At 44.1% G+C, this 20,757-nt stretch overlaps 1 protein-coding gene across 4 annotated transcripts in view; it reads left to right on the top strand.

Annotated features, from left to right (window-relative positions):
• LOC132394582 (protein PRRC2A-like) overlaps nt 1-20,757 on the top strand; it is a 146,874-nt gene that overhangs the window by 69,671 nt on the left and 56,446 nt on the right. For all 4 annotated transcript variants that reach the window (XM_059970899.1, XM_059970897.1, XM_059970898.1 and 1 more), the window contains 7 exons: nt 997-1,183; nt 4,111-6,312; nt 7,407-7,621; nt 14,003-14,151; nt 14,880-15,048; nt 17,118-17,203; nt 18,687-18,923. In XM_059970899.1, coding sequence (XP_059826882.1) covers nt 997-1,183; nt 4,111-6,312; nt 7,407-7,621; nt 14,003-14,151; nt 14,880-15,048; nt 17,118-17,203; nt 18,687-18,923 — 3,245 coding nt within the window. The remainder of the gene's footprint in view (nt 1-996; nt 1,184-4,110; nt 6,313-7,406; nt 7,622-14,002; nt 14,152-14,879; nt 15,049-17,117; nt 17,204-18,686; nt 18,924-20,757) is intronic.

Here is a 20,757-nt window from a genome sequence, read left to right as displayed (position 1 = left end):
CTACTCTCTAATCTGGACAGTATCCTGATAAATCTGCTCCACATCCTTTCTAAAGCTTCCACGTATTTCCTATAATTGGGTGACAAGAATTGTACACACTATTCCAAGTGCAGCCTAACTAAACTAAAGCATGACTTCCTTACTCTTGTACTCAGTCCCCAACATTGAAGACAAGCATGCCATATGCAACCTTTGCATTTCTAAAATGTATGTCCCATGCCCTCTTCTCCTTTCTACCATCGAGATGATATATGACGTTTTAAAAATAACATCTTCCCTTCTGTCATGAAACTTCTGAATGGACAATGAACTGGTGAACATTACCTCACTTTTGTTCCTTTTTTTTGCATGACTTATTTAATTTAATCTGTTTTATTTACATTTATTGAGATATAGCACAGAGTAGGCCTTCTGAACCTTCAAGCCATGTTGCCCTGCAACCATTGATTTAATCCTAAACTAATCATGAGACAATTTACAATGACTAGTTAACCTACCAGCCAGTACATCTTTGGGCTGTGGGGGAAACTGGAGCACCCGAAGGAAATTCACGAGGTCACGGAGAGAACATGCAGACTCCTTACAGGCAGCGATGGGAATTGAACCATCTATGTACTTATTGTAATGTATATTTTCTATTATGTAGTGCAATATACTGCTGCCTCAAAACAGTTTACCAGTGAAATTCTGACATACTGTGACATTTCATGACAGCTTGCTCACAAATTGGTCGATCAGATGTTGTTTCTTTTTAGCATCAATAGAAATATGTGCAAAGGGAAAGATATTTTGTGGAAATAGTTGGAGATAAAATTGAGAAAATAAATGAAACATCCATTATTTTGGCATTTTGATCATTTATGACTGGAAACTTGAACATGTCCATTAAAGAACACATGCTCAGAATCTGCTATGTAGACTCTATAACTGACATAGAGTTGGAATGTTTACTACACATAAGAGCACACCCAGTTGAATGTGTTTCTGCTTTTGTAGGTTTAATGGCTCGTGAGCGCTCAGACAGTGGTGGTTCAGGATCGGAACCCTTTGACCGTCACCCCTCAAGGGGCACTCCTCCTATTGACCCCAAGCTGGCCTGGGCTGGTGATGTGTTCCCATCAACAGAAATTCGGCCTCTGGCTTCACCGATAAGACCTCATGAAGATGATGACAAAGGCTTGAGGTCAGTTCGTTTGTGTGGCTGAAAAAGGGGAGAAAATAAGTTGCATGCCTGGGGATAAATGGGTTATATTGTGGAGCTTGGCTTTACCAACCAGAGGTCCTAAGCTGCTTGGCCAGTTAGGTACAGTGAGCACTTAACACAAGTGTGTAAAGGAGGGGAGTGAAATTTTGGTAGCAGTAGCATCTGATGTATTTTCAAGGATGATTTAGACTGAAAGAAGCTGCTGTTCAGGTCACTTCCACAGTGTCTTGCTTTAGCCCTGTAATGGCTTCCATTCCAATACACCAAAATGCAGTTAATTGTGTTCTGGTAGTACAGGGATAAATTGATTTTTCTGTAACTGCTTTGCAGTGAAACTGCAAATAATTTTTGTAGTGATGGGTTCATCTCAAGGCCAGTGTTCTGCTTAAACCAGAACGTGCTACCTTAATTTGTAAGTCATGCTTGTCTTTATAAAGTGATACTGTAGCGGTGTGCTACACGCAGCGCTAAAATTACGACACGGAGTCGGTAACTGCAGTCGAAGGAAAAAACTTTATTTGAAAACTTCAGCCTCACTTTTAAGCCTCCCTCAACCGGCCCCCCATGGCGCAGAGGCTCCAAAGCTCTGTGCTCGCAAACCCCCGTGGGCTATCTAATTGTGAGTCGGTTCGGATGCGCCAGGAAATGGGTCGCCACAATATGCTGTTTCTTCACGTGAAGCTATAGAAGTTTACATGGCAAAGCTAGATCTTTCAGCTTTTCAGCCAGCTCCAAAATTTATGTTGCTCTGTTAAGGAAAGAATATATGGCCATATGGTGCACACCTCAATAGCTGCTGGATGTCAGCTTCACATCAGCTTAGATGCTTGAGTAAGAAATGTTCGAAGTAAAGTCTACTTACAATTTGGAGAGGTGGGTATTGGTGTATACACAGTTCAGAAGCAGTTACTCTGTCCAGATACAGAGCCTACAGCCTTGTATTTTCTTTTTTTTTCCCCAAAGATGTCTCAGATGTTGTGCAAAGAGAAATTTATTTCTATTGCATATACTTCCATGACTTTATTTTAGAAACACTGAGAAGTTACTGTCTCTCAATTGGTGATGTTGCAAGAGACTTGTTTAAGGCTACATAATCTAGATCAGCTGGAAAGAATAACAGTAAATGAAATTTAATCCTGACAAATATGAAATGATACAACAGGAAAAGGCTGCACAGAGAATGATACAACAGGAAAAGGCTGCCCAGAGAGTGTTGAAGAACAGGGGACATAGATCTCTAAAAGTGGGCACGGTGTATGATGTGCTTTTCTTCATTAGCAGATTAAAAGCTGGTATATTAAGATACAGCTTTGAAATGTTGGTTAAAGCCACACCTGGAGTATTGTATGCAATTACTTTTAGGAGCGATTAAAGTGTCCTAGACTGAGTGCAGAGGCAATTCAGGATGTTATCCAGATTGCAATGTTCCATTTGTAAGGAGACTCAATAGTTGTTTTGTTTGCCCCAAAGTAGAGGATGATGCAGAGTGATTTGACTTGGGTGTATGCAAAATTGAGGGAATAGATAATTTTCCCATGGTGAGGGCCTTTAAGACAAGTGGGCATAAATTTATGGTAAGAGTGAAGAGGATATAAGGGAATATGAAGGGACTCTCTTCATTTGAGAAGCATCCAGACAAATACTTATGAATTGAGCTTCCAGCACTGGTGGATACAGGTTCTCTTTTAAAATGAGAACAATTTGGATAGGTACATGGATGGGAGGACTATGGTCTTGGTGCAGGTTTATCTGACTAGGCAGAATAATAGTTGAGCACAGACTAGATGGGCCGAAGAGCCTGCTTAAGTGCGGTAGTGTTCTGTGACTACTTGAATCACCATGGCAAAGAATGCAAAGGATCTTGCACAAATGGGGTGAGTATGAGTGTGGTTGACTGCAAGGGCCTTGCTTCCTGCACAACTGACTCCAGCAGTTTTACATTCATACGAAAGAATGATCTTGTGCAGCAGATGAGAACCACTAACAACAAACTTTTGATTGCATTTTCACTGCTGCAGTGATGTGATTTCAGGTTTATTTAAATGGCTTGGTCATGTACAACGAATTACAAAGAGTTATGAGTTGGATAATTTTCTTTTCAAAGGTGCATTTAATGTCAGAGAAATGTGTACATGCTGAGATGCTTTTTCTTCGCATCCATCCATGTAAACAGAGGAGTGCCCCAAATAATGAATGACAGTTAAATGTTAAAACCTCAAAGTCCCCCCTCCCTGTCACTTGCAAGCAGCAGCAAGCAACAATCCTCCCTCTCCCACCAGCAAAAAATGCATCGAGCCACTGAGCACTTAGTTGTGAGCAAAGCAACAGTAAAGACACAGACTCAAAGACTACATTGTTCACCTGGCATTCGACATATCACAGGCTCTCTTCTGAGTAAGGAAGAAAGAGCTTTCTCTGTTTTCACGGTGAGTGGGGAAACATAACAAACAGCGATGTTGAAAGTCTGTTATGTCGCATTTTTGGAGCTCTGCGCACACAGCCATAGATATTCCGACTCCCTCGATGACACACCAGTTTCCTGCCGTGACCCTTCAGGATGAAGGGTTTCGGCCCGAAACATCGTCACTACCTCCTCCCATAGATGCTGTCTGGCCTGCTGAGTTCTGCCAGCATTTTGTGTTTTTGTTTATTTCCAGCATCTGCAGATTCACTCGTGTGGCCTTTGAAGTTATTTTTAAAATGGTTGTTCTGCACAGCAACAACCCTGTCCTGCCCAAAGCAAAAAATATTCAGCATCATTGAATGGCACAGCAGACTCTAGGTCAAATGGCCCAATCTCTACACTTAAATCTTCTGATCATTCTAAAATATTTACAGTAGATGTTTCAGATTATTTTGGCATATTATGCTATTAGCTGTTTGCTAATGCTTTGTTTACTACACAGAAGTGAAACTCCACCTGTCCGACACCGTGATGCTGGACCACCACAATCCTTCATGAGCAGCCTCCAGCCCGTTTCGGAGAGCGGACCCCGGCACGTTGCCCAGATGCAGCGCTATCCACTGGTAGAGCGGCTGGACGAGCAGAGGCCAAGCCCTTGGCAGAACTCACTACCCAGCAGCATCCAGGCCGAACTGGGCAGAGACAGGCGGATGGAGATGTCTGCCCAGCTCCAGCATTCTGCACGCAAACCAGACCAGGAGCCGATGCCTGCCCGCAGGGAGGTGGCCCAGCTCTCACACGAGGACAAGAAGGTGGAGCCACATGTGATGCACCACCCCCGGGAATCCGTGGGGCTCCCCAATAGCGTGAAGAAAACAGGGCCGCCCCCTCAGCCCCTGGAGCTCCTGCAGCATAAGGAAGACCACCAGGCCAAAGAGAACAAACAGGAGGAGAGCAGGAAGGGGGACAAACCTGGCCGTCAGGATATGCACCGGTCGCAGAGGAAGGAACCCAAAACAGAAACCCGCTGGGGTCCCCGGCCCGGCAGCAAAAGCCGTGATGAGGCAGGGGAGAAACCTGCCCGCAGAGCGGGCCCGATTAAAAAGCCAGTGTTGAAGGAGCTGAAGAGGGAAGACAGTGAGCAGGAAACTGAGAAGGGAAAGCCAGCAGCTGGGGAGAAAGTCACTGTCAAAGGAAAAGACAGGCCACTGGAATCCAAGTTCGAAGCTGACCCCTGCAAACCCGATTCTTCCTCTTCCATGGGTTTGAAAGTGAACCAGCCCGGTCCTCCCATTGTTTCCAATAAGTCTCTGCCAGGCCCTCCAGTGACCAATCTGCAGGATGATCGAGGGAAGCCCAAGGCGCCTGGAAAGGACCAGAGGACGGAGAAAGCCAAACCATCCAAGCCACCTCCAAAGGAATTTGGTGGACCCCGACGCAGCAGGGACCGTGACCAGATGTTTGAGGGTGGCTATGCTGGCCGGGGACGCCCGAGGGGCCGCGGGGAGTTCTTCTCAAGGGGCAGAGGGTACCGGGGCTCCTATGGGGGCCGGGGGAGAGGTGGCAGGGGACGCAGCCGTGAGTTCCGTGGCAGCCGGGAGCCTGTATACCGAGCGGGCGAGGAGGGTGCTAAGGGCTCCTTCCGGCCCAGAAACCCCAGCGAGACACGGAGTGAGGGCTCAGAGTATGAGGAGATACCAAAGCGGCGGCGCCAGAGGGGCTCAGAGACTGGCAGTGAGACCCATGAGAGCGCCAGCGATGTGGCCCACTCTGACAAGGAGGCCCCTTCAGGTCCCAAGGAGCCCCGCAATCCCGATCAGGGACGGATGGACAAGAGAGGTAGGCCTGAGCCAGCCAAATTCGGGGACAAGACTCCGCCTCGGCTCAGTGACACTTCCCGAGGCAGGATTTTCACCCCACGTGGCGTGCCCTCCAGAAGAGGGCGGGGGGGTGCCCCGAGAGGTGGCAGCCGCCCCCAGCAGGGTGGCTGGGGCCCCCCTTCGAGGGCACCCCCTCCCAGGAAACAGCCATCCAAGGAGCAGGCAAAGGCTCCAGAAGGCAAGCCACTGGACGTCCCATCAGGCAAGGAACACGATAAGAGCCTGCCAGAGAAGCCGGTGCCAACAGTGGACCCTGGCTTCCCTGATGGTCCACCCCCACGGCCGGAGAGACCCCTAGACAGGCCACCGAGGAGGCGGCGCCACGGCCGGTCCCAGCAGCAAGACAAGCCACCCCGCTTCCGCCGTCTGAAGCAGGAGCGGGAGGTGGCAGCCCGGATGAACGGTGAGAGGAGTCCCTTCCCAGCCGAGGCGCTGCCAGTGAACCCCCCTCCCAACCCCCAGACAGAGGAAGTCAGGGAAGTGGTCCGCCATGCCGCCGGCACCAAGTCCCCTGACCTTTCCAACCAGAACTCTGACCAGGCCAACGAGGAGTGGGAGACCGCCTCAGAAAGCAGCGACTTCACGGAGAGGCGGGACAAAGATGGCATGCTGGTGAAGGGCGTCCCTGGAACAGTCAAGTCAATGGATCCGAACGCTGCCCAGAAGAAGGAATCCTCTAAGCGCAGTTTCTCCAGCCAGCGGCCTGGCATGGACCGGCAGAATCGGCGCTCCAACCCCGGGGATTCAGGGGGCAAAAGTAGCCGCAACAACACTGGGTCCATGAAGAATGAGAAGCGCAACTGGTCATCTCCGAAGAATAAGAGGTGGGTGAATGTAAGATATGTAATGAGGATCCAGAAATCAAAGAGTGTTAATTGTCAAGATGTGGTAGAGCTGGTTCTAGGAACATTGTTGGTCCCCACCCCTTGTGTTCTTAACAGTCTCAACCATTCCTGGTCTTAAATATGTTGTGCTTTAAAAAAATATACACATGTCCTTCTAGTAAAACCAGAATAATAGTGATTGTGATTATGTCCCACCCTTTAATTGGAAATCACTTAAAGGAGATGCGAACTGGGCAGGATTACAGTGACAGTGCAGGACCGTGAAATTGGTTTCAAATTTCTTTCTCAGAGAACGTGCAGGTTGAGCACTTCCCTGTGAACGCTTGAGAATTGTAGAAGCTTAGAAAGAAGGAAAGGACAATTCAGCACCTCTTGTCCATACTGTTATCTTGTATGTAGCTCAGTATACACTGGGTGCCACTTTATTAAGTATAGCAGTCAAACCCAGTGTATTCTTCTGCTGTTGTAGCCCATCTACTTCAAGGTTTGATGTTCTGTGCATTCAGGCATGCTCTTCTGCTCAGTTAGCTCCACTTTCCTGGCGGCTCGTCTGGCCTTTCTCCGCTGACCTCTCATTAACAAAGTGTTTTCTTCCACAGAACTGCTGCTCACTGGATGCTTTGTTTTTTTGTACCATTCTGTAAACCCTAGAGACTTTAGCATGAAAATCCAATGAAATCAGTTTCTGTGAATCAGTTTCTATGAATCTGGCACCAACAATCATTCTGTGGTCAAGTCGCTTCCGTAACCTTTCAACATTCTGCTGTTTTATCTGAACAACCGAACCCAATTACATACTTTTATGCAGTGAGTTGTGGCCACATGATTGGCTGGTCGCATATTTGTATCAACAAGCAGGTGTGCCTAATAAAGTGCTCACTGAGTGTATCTAGATGTGCCGATGATAAATGACCTTTAGAGGTGTACTGGAGGTTTTCAATGTCTGTGAAACCATAACTTGACGTAAATTGGTTACTTTGAGGGTTGTAGGAAAAGAATTATTGCCACTTAGTCTGTGAATTTTATGTTGCTTTTTGAGGTGAAGTAATTGTTTGCACCATCTAATTGAACAGGCCAGTAGAAGAACGTGCACCTTCCCTCCCTGCAGCTCTTTCTCAGAATGCCAGTGCTGTGTTCAGAGTGGACAGGATCATTCCCAGCGATTCCGCTGCCATCCAACAAGCCATCGCTGAAGTCAGCAGCAGGCATAAAGACCGCAAGCTGGCCCCTGCCAAAGCTAAAGAGAAGAGTGATATGTTGACACAATTTGACCTGAATGATTATGCAAGTAAGTCCGGGGGTAATATTCTGTAACTCCTTATGCACGGCTTGAATTTGTTTAGGGTCTGACATTTGCATCTCCCAGTTGCTACCCTGTTTGATAAATGGCTGTATGTGTTCTCACTTAACAAGTGACTTTATTGCACGTGATAATTAAAGTTCTCTGGCTCATTAAAGCATGGTCAAGTATAGAAAGAAGCTACACAATTCGGGTAGTCTCAATGTTGTTAGTACTCCCATCCCTCACTGATCTGTAGTCATCAGACTTCAGCCAAAGCAGTGATGATCTTGCTGTGCCAATCCAAGCCCTTGTCCACCAGGAGGATGAGAAATAACCAGGGCTTCTATCTCTGAATTTATCCAGGGATTTACAAGAGTCTTGGTAGTTAACTATTCCTCCTTGTGTGTACTTCAGCAAACCAGCCACACTTCATGGGCAGCTGGCAGGCACTGAATTGCACTTGGAAGCAGTTGGCATGCTTAAGAGGAAATATTTCATTGTGGGGGAATGAGCAGTTTGAATGTTCTGTACTGCATGGCTGTTTGATGCATTAGTCTGTCCCGCTTACTGCTTGAATGACAGGGTGAAAATTATTCGCAGCTGCTTCTATGGCCTGCTTTCTGTGTTCAGTTGTCAGTTTGCTCTTATAACTGAGCTCTACTGACCTTGGGGTCTGGTTGCTGCTGTTCCCTCTGATTGCAGCTTAATGGATAGACTCCTGCTCTTCCTGTATTGATTGCTCCTAATGAAAATGTCGTGCCTCTGTTATGAGCCTAATAATTGAAAATGTTGAATGTCATTCCACTGGTTAAATGCTGTTTAAATCTCTATGTCAAATGTGATTTCCCTGATATTCACTTACCTTCATATCTTTAAATGTATACAAAGGTATGGTACCAAATTTCAAATGGCACTTTATAAGAACATAAGAGATAGGAGCAGGAGTAGGCCAATCGGCCCCTCAAGCCTGCTTTGCCATTCAACAAGATCGTGGCTGATCCAATCTTAACTCTAGTTATCACCAAATCCCACAAGGCAACAGTGCCAACCAACAGGGCACCATGCTGCCCATTTTATTTTATTATTCATCCCGCCCAAACCCATGTGATCACCCGGGGAAAATAAAAACGATTTGCCAATTGAGGAGAAAAAATCTGGAAAATTCCTCTCCAACCCATCCAGGCTATCGAAAACTAGCCCAGGAGATCACAGGGCTGATCTAAACCTAGCCTCATGTCCACTTACCTGCTCGCCTAATGCCATTTTTATCCAGGAAAGTGTCTATCTCCGTTTTGAATTTATTGAGTGTAGTAGCTTCCACAGCTCTCTGGGGCAGTAAATTCCACAGCCCCACTACCCTCTGAGTGAAGAAATTTCTCCTCATCTCAGTCCTGGAACGGCATCCCCTTATTTTAAGATTATGCCCCCTAGTCCTAGTTTCACCCATCATTGGCAATATTCTCCCCGCATCCACCCGATCAAGCCCCTTCACAATCTTATATGTTTCAATAAGATCGCCTCTCATTCTTCGGAACTCCAATGAGTAGAGTCCTAATCTACTGAACCTCTCATCATACATCAACCCACCCATCCCCGGAATTAACCCTCAGAGTTATGCAATCCTGAGGTTCATTTTCTTGTGGGCATACTTGTCAACCCAATGAAAGACCAAATCCAAAAAGACTGGCAAACAACTAATGTGCAAAGACAACAAGCTATGCAAATACAAAAGAAAAATAAATAAACAAGGAATATCAAACATGAGATGGTCCTTGAAAATGTGTCCCATCGGTTGCAAGAACAGTGGGGCGAGTGAAGTTATCCCCACTGGTTCAAGAGCATGATAGTTGAGAGGTAATAACTGTTCCTGAACCTGCTGGTGTGAGTCTTGAGGCTCCTGTGCCACCTTCCTGATGATAGCAGTGAGAGCAGAGCATAGTGTTTGGGGTCATTGAAGTATCCCAAATATTGGGAACATTTGCTTGCTTTAACAGTTCAGGAATAGAGTGTTGTGTAATGAACCAGATTTGATTAAGATAGAGGAATCCTTAGGATGCAGGGGTCATAATGTGATGGAATTCATCTTGCAGCTTGGGGGGTGGAGAAGACAATGTTAGATGTATCAGTGTTTATAGTACAGTAAAGAGAATTACAGAGGCGTGAGAGGCGTTGGCGAACCTGTTCGGAAGAGGATGCTAACAGGGGTGACAGCAGAATAGCAATTCAGAAGGCACGGGATAGATGCATCCCAAGGTAATAGTATTCAGAAGGGAGGAGGAAGCAACTTTGGCTGACAACAAGTCAAAGGCAGCATAAAGAAGATAGGACATGTAATATAGCAAAAGTTATTGTGAAGTTGTAGGATTGGGAAGCTTTTTAAAAAAAGCAAAATGCAGCTAAAAATTCCTTGAGAAATGATGAAATATGAAGATAAGCTACCCATTACATAAAAAAATAACAAAAAAAACTTCAGTTATATATAGGGTAAAAAAGGTGAGAGTGGACATCAGATCAATGGAAAATTACACTGAAGTAATAATGGGGAGCAAAGAAATGCCAGACGAGCTTAAGTATTATATGGTAGTCTTCACTGTGAAAGGCGCTAGCTAGAAATTCAAGAGTGTTGGGTCAGAAGTGAGTGCATTTATTATCACGAAGGAGAAGTTGCTTGGGAAGCTGAAAGGTCTGAAGATAAATAAGTAATTTGAGCCAGATGAGCTATACCCCAAGGTTCTGAAAGAGGCAGCTGAAGAGATCATTAGTAGTGATCTTTCAAGAGTCAGTAGATTCTGGAATGGTTCCGGGGAGCTTTAAGAAGGGGAAGAAGAAAGGAAATAATATGCAAACACAAGGAAATCTGCAAATGCTGGAAATTCAAGCAACACACATAAAATGCTGGTGGAACACAGCAGGCTGGGCAGCATCTATAGGAAGAAGTACAGTATTTTGAGCCAAGACACTTCGTCAGGTCTAACTGAAAGAAAAGATTTGAAAGTAGGAGGGGAAATCCAAAATGTTAGGAGAATGTATAATTCTCCGTACTCTGGGTCCAACATTTAATTCTCTAACTTCCACCACCTCCAACAGGATCCCGCTACCAAGCACATCTTTCCCTCACCCTGCCCCCATTCTGCTTTCCGCAGGGATCACTCCCTATGCAACTCTGTTGTCCATTCGACCCCCATCCCTTCCCACCGATCTCCCTCCTGGCACTTATCCTTGTAAGCGGAAGAAGTGCTACACCTGCCCTTCCAATTCCTCCCTCACCACCTTTCAGGGCCTCAGACAGTCCTTCCAGGTGAGGCGACACTTCACCTGTGAGTCGGCTGGTGTGATATACTGCATCTGGTGCTTATATATTGGTGAGACCTGACGCAGACTGGGAGACCGTTTCACTGAACACCTGTGCTCTGTCCACCAGAGAAGCAGGGTCTCTCAGTGGCCACACATTTTAATTCCATGTCCCATTCCCATTCTGCTATGTCTATCCATGGCCTCCTCTACCGTCAAGATGAAGCCACACTCCAGTTGGAGGAACAGCACCATATATTCTGTCTGGGTAGCCTCCAACCTAATGGCATGAACATTGATTTTTTTGACATCTGTTAATGCTCCTCCTCCCCTTCTTACCCCATCCCTTATTTATTCCCCCCTCCTTTTTTTCCCTCTCTCTGCCCCTCTCACAATCACTCTCTGCCTGTTCTCCATCTCCCTCTGGTGCTCCCCTCCCCCTTTCTTTCTCTGTAGGCCTCCCATTCCATGATCCTCTCCCTTCTTCAGCTGTGTATCCCTTTTGCCAATCAACTTTCCAGCTCTTAGCTTCAACCCTCCCCCTCCTGTCTTCTATCATTTCAAGTTTCCCCCCCAACCCCCTCCCACTTTCAAATCTCTTACTATCTTTTCTTTCAGCTAGTCCTGACGAAGGGTCTCAGCCCGAAATTCTTCCTATAGATGCTGCCTGGCCTGCTGCGTTCCACCAGCATTTTGTGTGTGTTGTAAGGAAATTGTAGGCCAGTTGGATCATAAGATACAGGATCAGAATTAGGACACTTGGCCCATCAAGTCTGCTTTGTCACTTCATCATTGCTGGTCCATTTTCCTCTTCGCCTCAAATCTCTTACCTGCGCCCCATACGCCCTGACTAATTAAGAATCTACCAACCTTGCCTTACCAATAACTTGACCTCCACAAATGAATTCCACAGATTCACCACTCTAGCTAAGAAATTCTTTCTCATCTGTGTTCTAAATGGATGTCCCTCTGTTCTGAGGCTGTGTCCTCTGGTCTTGGACTCAAATCTGAGGTGGAAAGTGACTTGGGAGTCCTTGTGCAGGATTTCCTAAAGGTTCATTTGCAGGTTGAGTCAGATGATGAGGAAGGCAAATGTAATGTTGAGGCTTTATAATGCACTGGTGAAGTGTCACTTAGTGCATTGTGAGCAATTTTGGGCCCCTTTCCTAGGAAAGGATGTGTTAACATTGGAGAGGGTTCAAAGGAGGTTCACTAAAACAATTCTGGAATTGAAAGGCTTATCATATGAGGAGCATTTAATGGCTCTTGGCCTGTACTTGCTGGAGTTTAGAAGAATGAAGGAGATCTCATTGAAACTTTTCAAATGCTGAAAGGTCTAGATTATGTGGAGAGGATGTTTCCTGTAGTGTGGGTGTCTGGGACCAGAGAACACATTCTCAGAATAGAAGTACATCCATATAGAATGGAAATTAACTTGATCTGTGATTTGATGGAGTGACCTGCCTCGAAGGGACAGAAGGGCCTTTTCTGTGCTGTACAACTAATAAATAAAACAAATATATTTGAAGCAGATATTTATAGCTGCTTGATTAGTCAGGGTATCAAAGGTTACAGGAAGAAGGCAGGAGAAGAGAGTTGAGCCACATGGAATGGCCTTACTCTCTTCCTGTGTCTTATAGTCTAAGCTATAACCCTTCAACCACCAAGCTCCAGAACTAACATCAATAACTTCATTCACCTGAGTTGTGAACTGATTCCACTCCATGTTCTCTGAATTGATTAATTATTTGTATATTAGATATTTGTTTGGGATTTGTTTTCTGTAGTTTTTCATTGATTCTATTGTATTTTTGTTTAATTGTGAATGCCTGCAAGAAAATGAATTGCAGGCTGACACACTGTGACCATAAATCTGCTTTGAACTTAGTTGTTTAGGGAACCTGCAGAAGGCATTCTGTGGCACCATTTGTCACAAGTAGATGAGGCAGACTTGATGGACTAATACTGCTCCTGCGTCTTATGGTCTAATTATTCTGTCATAGAAAAATTAGGCCATTTGGCCCATTGAGTCTGTTCCACCATTCAACCATGGCTGATCCTTTCTCCCCCAACCTCAACCTCATTCCCCAGCTTGCAGGTTGAGTCGTGGTGAGGAAGGCAAGTGCAATGTTAGCTTTCATGTCAAGAGGTCTAGAATTCAAGAGCAGCAATGTTATGTTGAGGAATCACAATACTCCTCTACCTTGAGTATTGTAACAGTTTTGGGCTCCTCACCTATGGAAGTATGTGTTTGTATTGGAGAGGGTTCAGAGGCGGTTCACAGGGATGATTCCAGGAATAAAAGGGTTATATGAGGAATGTTTGATAACTCTGGGTCTGTACTCACTAATTTAGAAGGATGAGGTGTGATCTCAATGAAACTTTTCAAAAGTTGAAAGGGCTAGACAGTAGATGTGGGAAGGATGTTTCCCATGGTGAGTGAGTCTGGGACAAGAGGGTACAGCCTCAGGATAGAGGGGCGTCCATTTAAAACATGCAGAGAAATTTCTTTAGCCAAAGGGTGGTGAATTTGTGGAATTTATTACCACAGGCCAGGTCACTGGGTATATTTAAGGCAGAGCTTGATAGGTTCTTGATTGGACGCAGTATCGAAAGGATACAGGGAGTGGGGCTGAGGAGGGGATAGAAAGGATCAGCTATGATTGAATGACCGAGCAGACTTGATGTGTCAAATGGTCTAATTCTGCTCTTCTGGTCTTGTGGACTAGTTTGTCAAAACCACCTCATTCCTGGTGGCTAACTGATGGATTATGTATGGGTTTTAAATCATACAACTTTTAATCTGGCCTGTGATATATCTTTTGTGTGGAGAGGCTGGGGAAACAGTTGTGTCCCTGTAAGATAAACAAAATGCCAGAAATATTTGGGTTATACATTATCTGTGTAAAGAGAATAATTGTGTTAATTTAGGGTTATTATCTTTATCAGAAACACGATTGATTGATGACAATGGGACTTGACAATTTTTTTTCTGCAGGTGCTGCCTGACTTGAATGTCTCTAGCATTTTCTATTTCCGTTTTCTGATATCTGCACTATTTTATTTCTCTCTCCACCTCTTTATTCCATGCTATAGGTGTGGTGATCATTGATGATCACCCAGCAGTTTCAGCCGACGATGAGACCATATCTCCCCTGAATGACGGCTTCACCCGAGTCATTTCCAAGCGGCAGAAAAGAATCCTGGATGAGGAACGACGCAAAAAGGAAGAGAATCTTCTCCAGGTATTCTAATGAGCTGAGCTCCTGGCAACGATCCTGTCCATCTATATCATCTGTAGTCCCTTCTGCCTCTGAGACATTCTATATCAGTTTGTTGCTGAAAGCTTGCTATACTTATGGTACATTGCCTAAGCACGGATTGTGGAAGTGGTAGGTGTTGAGAGAAGTGTGAGAAGCTATTGCTTAAGTCCTGAAAATAAAGAGAACATTTCCTGCTTTCGCTTTCCATTACATATCAGCAGATTGGAAGGTCAATGATTGCTAACTGTTTAAAAGTGGGACAGGAAGCATTGTGCAACGGAGCAATAATACGAAGCCCGCTGAGTACTTAAATCAGAATCAGTTTTAGTATCACTGGCGTATGTCATGCAATTTGTTGTCTTTGTGGCAGCAGTACAATGTAATACGTATTGTAAAATAATGTGTAACTTGAAGTTGCTCACTTTCTCCACTCCTACTCCCTCTTTAAGGACTGGTGTACCTTCCCTGTTACCCTTTCTGAAGTCCACAATCAGTTCTTTGGTCTTCCTGAAATTGAGAGCAAGGTTGTTGCTGCAACACCACTCTAACTCTGATATATCTCTGTCCTGTATGCCCTCTTGTCACCATCTGAAATTCTGCCAACAATAGTTGTGTTGCAGCAAAATTATAGATAGGCTTTGAGCTATGCCTAGCTACACAATGCGAGATATGTGGTTCTCTCTTAACACAATGTGCTCTTTACTCACTAGAAGGCTGTCAAAATCTGCGGGATAGATACTTTGCAAGCTTCCTTACCTGGTTTCCCCAAAAAACAGTCGAAGAAGGTTACTATGTCAGCCACCAAATCTGAAGAGAGCAACACTGGTCAAACTAATGCAACTGATCTGGGAACTCAGATCTGGAATACTACACATTCTGGTATGTTATTCTGCAATACAAAAAGAAAAGTAATGAGGTTGTGAAACCTGTATTTTTAAATCAGTGATCTCAAAAAAGGCATTCTGCAAATACTTGCAACCCTCAAAGGTGTCATGTGGTTAGCGCAAGTTAATTGGCCATCTGTAACAGATTGTGCAGCATGTTATGTGAGCATTTTTGCCAAGCATGACTTAAATTATGGCTGAAAGGCCTTGCAGAAAGACAATTCAGGTTCAACACCTGCAGCCTTGAGGCATACTGTTTCTCTTCCCAGATGCTTCCTGGCCATCTGAGTATTGTGAAATCTGCTTAATTTCAGATTTCCAGTGCTGTAGATTTTCTTTTGCGCTGGGTATTAGGTTCAATAGGTACATTTAATGTCAGAAGTGTATACAATATACACCCTGAAATTCTTTTTCTGCACAAACATCCTCGAAAACAGAGGAGTGCCCCAAGAATGAATGACAGTTAAATGTTAAATGAACCCCAAAGTCCAGCTGCCTCCCACCAGCAAAAGCATCGGCACCATCCACCAAGCACTCAAGTGTGCAGCAAAGCATCAGTAAAGACAGACACCCTGAAGGCACACTAGTCTTCCAGGCTGGGTCCTTGGCGGCCGCGAAGGCCCTGAGAGCGGGTCCCATTCCCGTAAAGAACCAAAGTCAGTGTAACTACAGGTCAGGGGCTTCAAAGGAACCTTTAAAAAAAAATCAAAAAAATGGAAATAGAGCTGTTTCTGAAGATGCAAGCAAAGGTGTCGTTCAGCGCTATCTTAACTTCACTCTGCCCTCTGATATTATGGCTAAATATTACCTAAAATGATTGAAGTTGTCCTGGAGTAGTTGTTTTTTTAAGTGCTTGAAGTTTATTTTAATGCAAAGTGGGTACAGCTGGGACTCGCCATGCTTCCTCTACCCGTTGTTGTCTCCATTACTGCATTAAAAACACCCAGCCCACTAGATTGCTAAGAGCGATTTGCATTAATGTATTAACAGATCACACATCTGAGCTCTTCAGAAAGCTTTAATGTTGTTTCTATGGAGATACAACCGACTGCAGATACTGTAAATCTGGAGCAACACAAAGTGCAGAAGAAACTCTGTGCGCCCAACAACTGTGGTGGGAAATGGGCAGTGGATGTTTTGGGTCAAGAGCCTTCATCCAGAGTGTCCAGTGAAGGGTCTCAACCCAACATGTCAGCTGTCTATTTCCTTCCATGGAGGCTTTTTGGCTGGAGTTCCTCCAGCATTTTCTATGTTTGACATTGAACAAATGTCATATGAGGTAAGGAGGGTGTGGTTTGGATGGTATTCCTTGATGTTACAGGGCAAGTTTCCAGAGTCCCCAGACTGTTCACAGCACTAGAACCAAACTGGCTACTCTGCCAAACCATTTAAATTCTTGGCAGCATGTGTTTGGATTGCAGAGTACAGTAAAAGCTAGACTGTATTTGTATCAGTGGTTAGCATCTGATTCAGAATTTGAACCTGTTCTAGTGACACAAGTCCAAAATCTTTCAGGTGACATGCAAAGCCGAGGTTCATTGTAGCTCTATCTTCCTGTGTGCTTTAACTGATATTTGGTCAACAGTATTAAAAATGATATACCAGTAGTTTTCACTGTTATATTAAGAATCTTAACTATTTTACTATTGACTGTCATGTTTTAAAAAAAAATTATATCCTGGTTCAAAAAGTTTTGTTGACAGTAAATTATTTTGAAATCTTGTTAGGCAGAGAAATGCTGTCACTTTTTTTAATTTTTGTAACTAGAAGTCCTTTGCTGATGTTAGAATTCGACTTGTTTTGGGCGATTAAGTGGTGCTGTAGCTGACTCCTAACCTACATATATAGCCCACTGTACAGAAGCTAGCTATGTAAAACACCTATCGATGACACGACGATAAAACCACTGTGTGCAGCAGGTTTTGTTTATTTATGTACTTGAAAATTTGAAGTCTGTCAGAAGTCCCCGATAACCACCAGTAAAAATTTGAATTTGTCTATGGCTCACTTTTTGAGTAACTCTTTTAATGTCTTTAAAGAAAACATTTCTTCCTGATCTTGCAGTTGGTTCCCTGAATCCTCCAGCAACCTCTGGGCTGGACACTTGGATCAAGCCTTTGAATGTCTTTGCGGAGGCAGTCAGTGCTGAGGTAAGTCTTCCCTGCCATCTTGCGATCACTGGGGGAAACTGCTTTATCAGAATCGGTATCCGGTTTATTACCATAGACATATCACGAACTTAGTTTGTGACAGCAATACAGTGCAAGACATCAAATTATTGTAATGTACAATTTTAAAAAATAGTGCAAACAAGGTTTAACAGGGTAGTGTTCGTGGATCATTCAGAAGTCAGATGTCAAAGGGCCAGAAGCTGCTCTTGAAACATTAAGTAGATCTCAAAGCTCCTATACCTTTTCTCTGGTACTAATAAGAAAAGGGTATGTCCCAGATGGTAAGGATCCTTAATGAGAGGTGGTGCTTTTTCAAGCCAGTGCCTTTGAAGATATCTTTGATGAGAAGGCTAGTGTCCATGATTTGAGCTGGCTGAGTGGACAACCTTCTAAAGCATCTTGTAATCCTGTGTATTGGGGCCTCCATACCACACAGTGATTCAACCATTTAGAATGCTCTCCATGGTACATGGTATATCAAAAATTCTAACAAATCTCACATTCCTGATGAAGTACAGATGCACCGCATTTCTGACTGAAGTTACATGCATCTTGAACTATGAACCTAATTTTCCTGCAACGTGTACAGATAGAGACTGCCAGATATTGGTGGGCATCCCTTTCAGGTTAGCTGTTTGGGTAGTGGTGTGCAGAAATTAACTGTAGCATTTGGGTCTATTAGACATTTCTATGAAGGAGTCCTTGTTTATTTTGTTTAGGTAGATGTTAGAGTTTGTGTATGATGTTCCCACCAAATATACATACATATACATGCAGTCCCCTCACTCAGTGCTTCATGCTGATGTCACACCAAGAGGTTTCATTGCTTCATTGGGCAACTTGCAAGTATAACATGTAAACCAGAAGAAACCAATTGTCACCCCTACCCTTACTTTTTCTCTTTTACTTGAAATTCTCAGTGAACTCATGGACACTGCTGAGATGGCAGTTAGATTCATCAGCTGGACTTCACTGATATGAGCCAGTGCTCCTGATTATGGCTGCTGTTTAGTGACCAGTGCTGACAAGTGCATGGGCTTAAATGTTGCATGGATTCACCTGTGTGGTTTGTTTCCTGCATCAACTGCCCCCACCCCCCTCCCCTACTTCTCCAAAGGTTGAATAGCCTGCTGGCACTCGTCTTAGGTTCAAGCATCAAGAATAGTCACCTGAACAAGGTAATGGAGAGCAACTGACATCTACAAAATGACCACCACACCAGGAGGTAATGTCTTCAAGTGGGGGAGAAGAGTGACATAGGTATTTTTTGCTCTAGGAAATGTTACCCCAGACCTTCAAGGGTTGATTAGATTTGCAGGTGGACTTGAAACCTCTGACAGCTGAAGCCACTGACCATGATTTGCAGTTGCCTAGGCAAAATGAGTTAATGGCTTGCAGTTGAAAAGGACAGTGTAGTTTGCCTCTTTTGATTAAACTGCTACGTGTGTATCTCTGTTTCAAGGCCAGCCAGACTGACAGTGGGGTGGATTTGAGCAGCGACTGTCAGGTCTCCTCAACCAGTTCCTCGCAGCGTAGCTCTCCAGACGGCAGCCTGAAAACAGACACCGGGGAGCGTGTTGGGCTTATTAACCGGATCAGCACAAAAGTGGTTGATATGCGATCATCAGAAAACCAGCTCCCAGAACCCAAAGAGCAGAGACAGAGACCTGCTAGGACAGGAGCGCTGAAAGAAAATAAGGTATAGCTCTTGCACTCATGACTTAGTCTTATTAACCACCTTGTCTTCCCCACAGCATCTCTCCTGCGGGAACTTGTTCTACTGGTTACCAGATACTGTCCTTCTCTGACCCACTCTTCCCTGTCCCTGGGAGCCATTCTTGCTGTGTGACCCTAAACTGTGAGCTTCAGCAGGCTATTTGCTTAGGAAAGGGAATCTCAATCGAGCATATTTTTGATTTCTGGGAACCTAGGGAAGCAATTTGGCACAAGTATTTGAACACTTGAGAAACCTAGCCCAAATTGTGTTCAAATGAAGGACGTTGTGCTCTGCATAGCGTGAGACAACGTGAAGGGAAAGGATGTTCCCTGCATTGTCTCACACAATGCAAACCAGGAGGATGAGCCAGAAGGCTAAAATATGGCAGGAATTACTAATGAGGCATTTTTAATAAACAGGGTTGAGTAGCATGATTCCAATCATTTAATAGAATGCTACAGTATGTTGATAGAATAGTAAACTGCCAATCCACAATGTACAAAAGCTTTCAAATAGCTTTCTTAACTCCTGGTGGCATGTCACACATTTAATCTTTATGTTATCAGGGATACATTAGTTGTCATTATGTGTCAACCACTTTTGCCTTTCATCATGCGCTTATAATTCCATCAGCTCTCCTCTCTCCATTTCCTACACCAGCTTTGACAGCCTGTGCTTGCAAGTGCAAAGTGTTCACATTCTGATAATCCTTTCCCAATCCACTCTTCTTCATTTCCACCTCTTTGCCATATTAAAGCTCTGCCTCTTTGACTGCACTAACATGGTACCTATCTGAAACAACATACCTTTCTGCTACTGTTTCTACTCCTGATCATTTTATAAATTTATCTTAAAATGGAAATGAAATGGGAGCCAGTATACGTATAAATTGATAAATGTTAAATTGGGTAATGAGAGGCAAATTTCACATTGTGATGCTGGAGCTAGGATTCTGGTTGTCTGAGAATCTAGTTTAAAATGCCTAGTGTTAGTAAAGATGTATAGGCAGTGTGATGGAAACTGGAGAGAAACAGCAGTTGTAATAAAGAGCCATCCTTGAGTATGACCAGTGAAGTAATTCAGTGTTTCAGAGACTTTAGATATTTATTGTTTGCTTGCTGATTGTGAGTTTGTTAAAGGTTAGCCTTTTGTCACATGTATATTAAAACATTCAGTGAAGTGTGTAGTTCATGTCAATAACTAACGGTGTGTGCTGGGGTCATGCACTAGTCTCCATTCTTCGGATGCCAACATAACAAGCTCACAATTCGCTGTCACTAATCCATACGTCTTTGGAATATGAGAGCACATGGGAACAGCTGGAGTAAACACTCTGATGAAACAAGAAAAACGTACAAACTCCTTACAGACTGTACCAGGAATTGAACTCCGATTTTGATCACAGCGCTGTAAAATATTGCACTAACCACTATGCTACCATGTCACCTGTTATGCAGATTTGAAAGTTTTGAACATCTTTAAAAGAGTGCAGTAGTAAATATTCATTAAACTTCAACCTGTTACATCTTCCTTTGCTTCATATGGGAGTAAATAAAAAAGATTTTAGAAGTATCTTGAGCAGTGTAAATATTTCCACGTTTTGCGAGTGGGTATCACAAGCAATGTTACCCAGTCTTGAGTACCTTTCGAAATGGTGCAAATGCTGTGCCATATTGTCAAATACCTAGGAATCAGCCTTTGAGCCTAGTGTACAAGAATGGCAGATTTCCTTCCCTGAATATCACATGCAACTCAGGTGTGCCTTTTCGTGGTCACTGTTACTGGTGCTGCTTTTTAAAATTCAATTCAACTGCCT

This window comes from Hypanus sabinus, chromosome 5 (genome assembly GCF_030144855.1).
Source record: "Hypanus sabinus isolate sHypSab1 chromosome 5, sHypSab1.hap1, whole genome shotgun sequence".
NCBI lineage: Eukaryota > Metazoa > Chordata > Chondrichthyes > Myliobatiformes > Dasyatidae > Hypanus > Hypanus sabinus.
The sequence above is the reverse complement of the archived record's forward strand: the minus strand, read 5'-3'. Positions and strand labels throughout refer to the sequence as shown.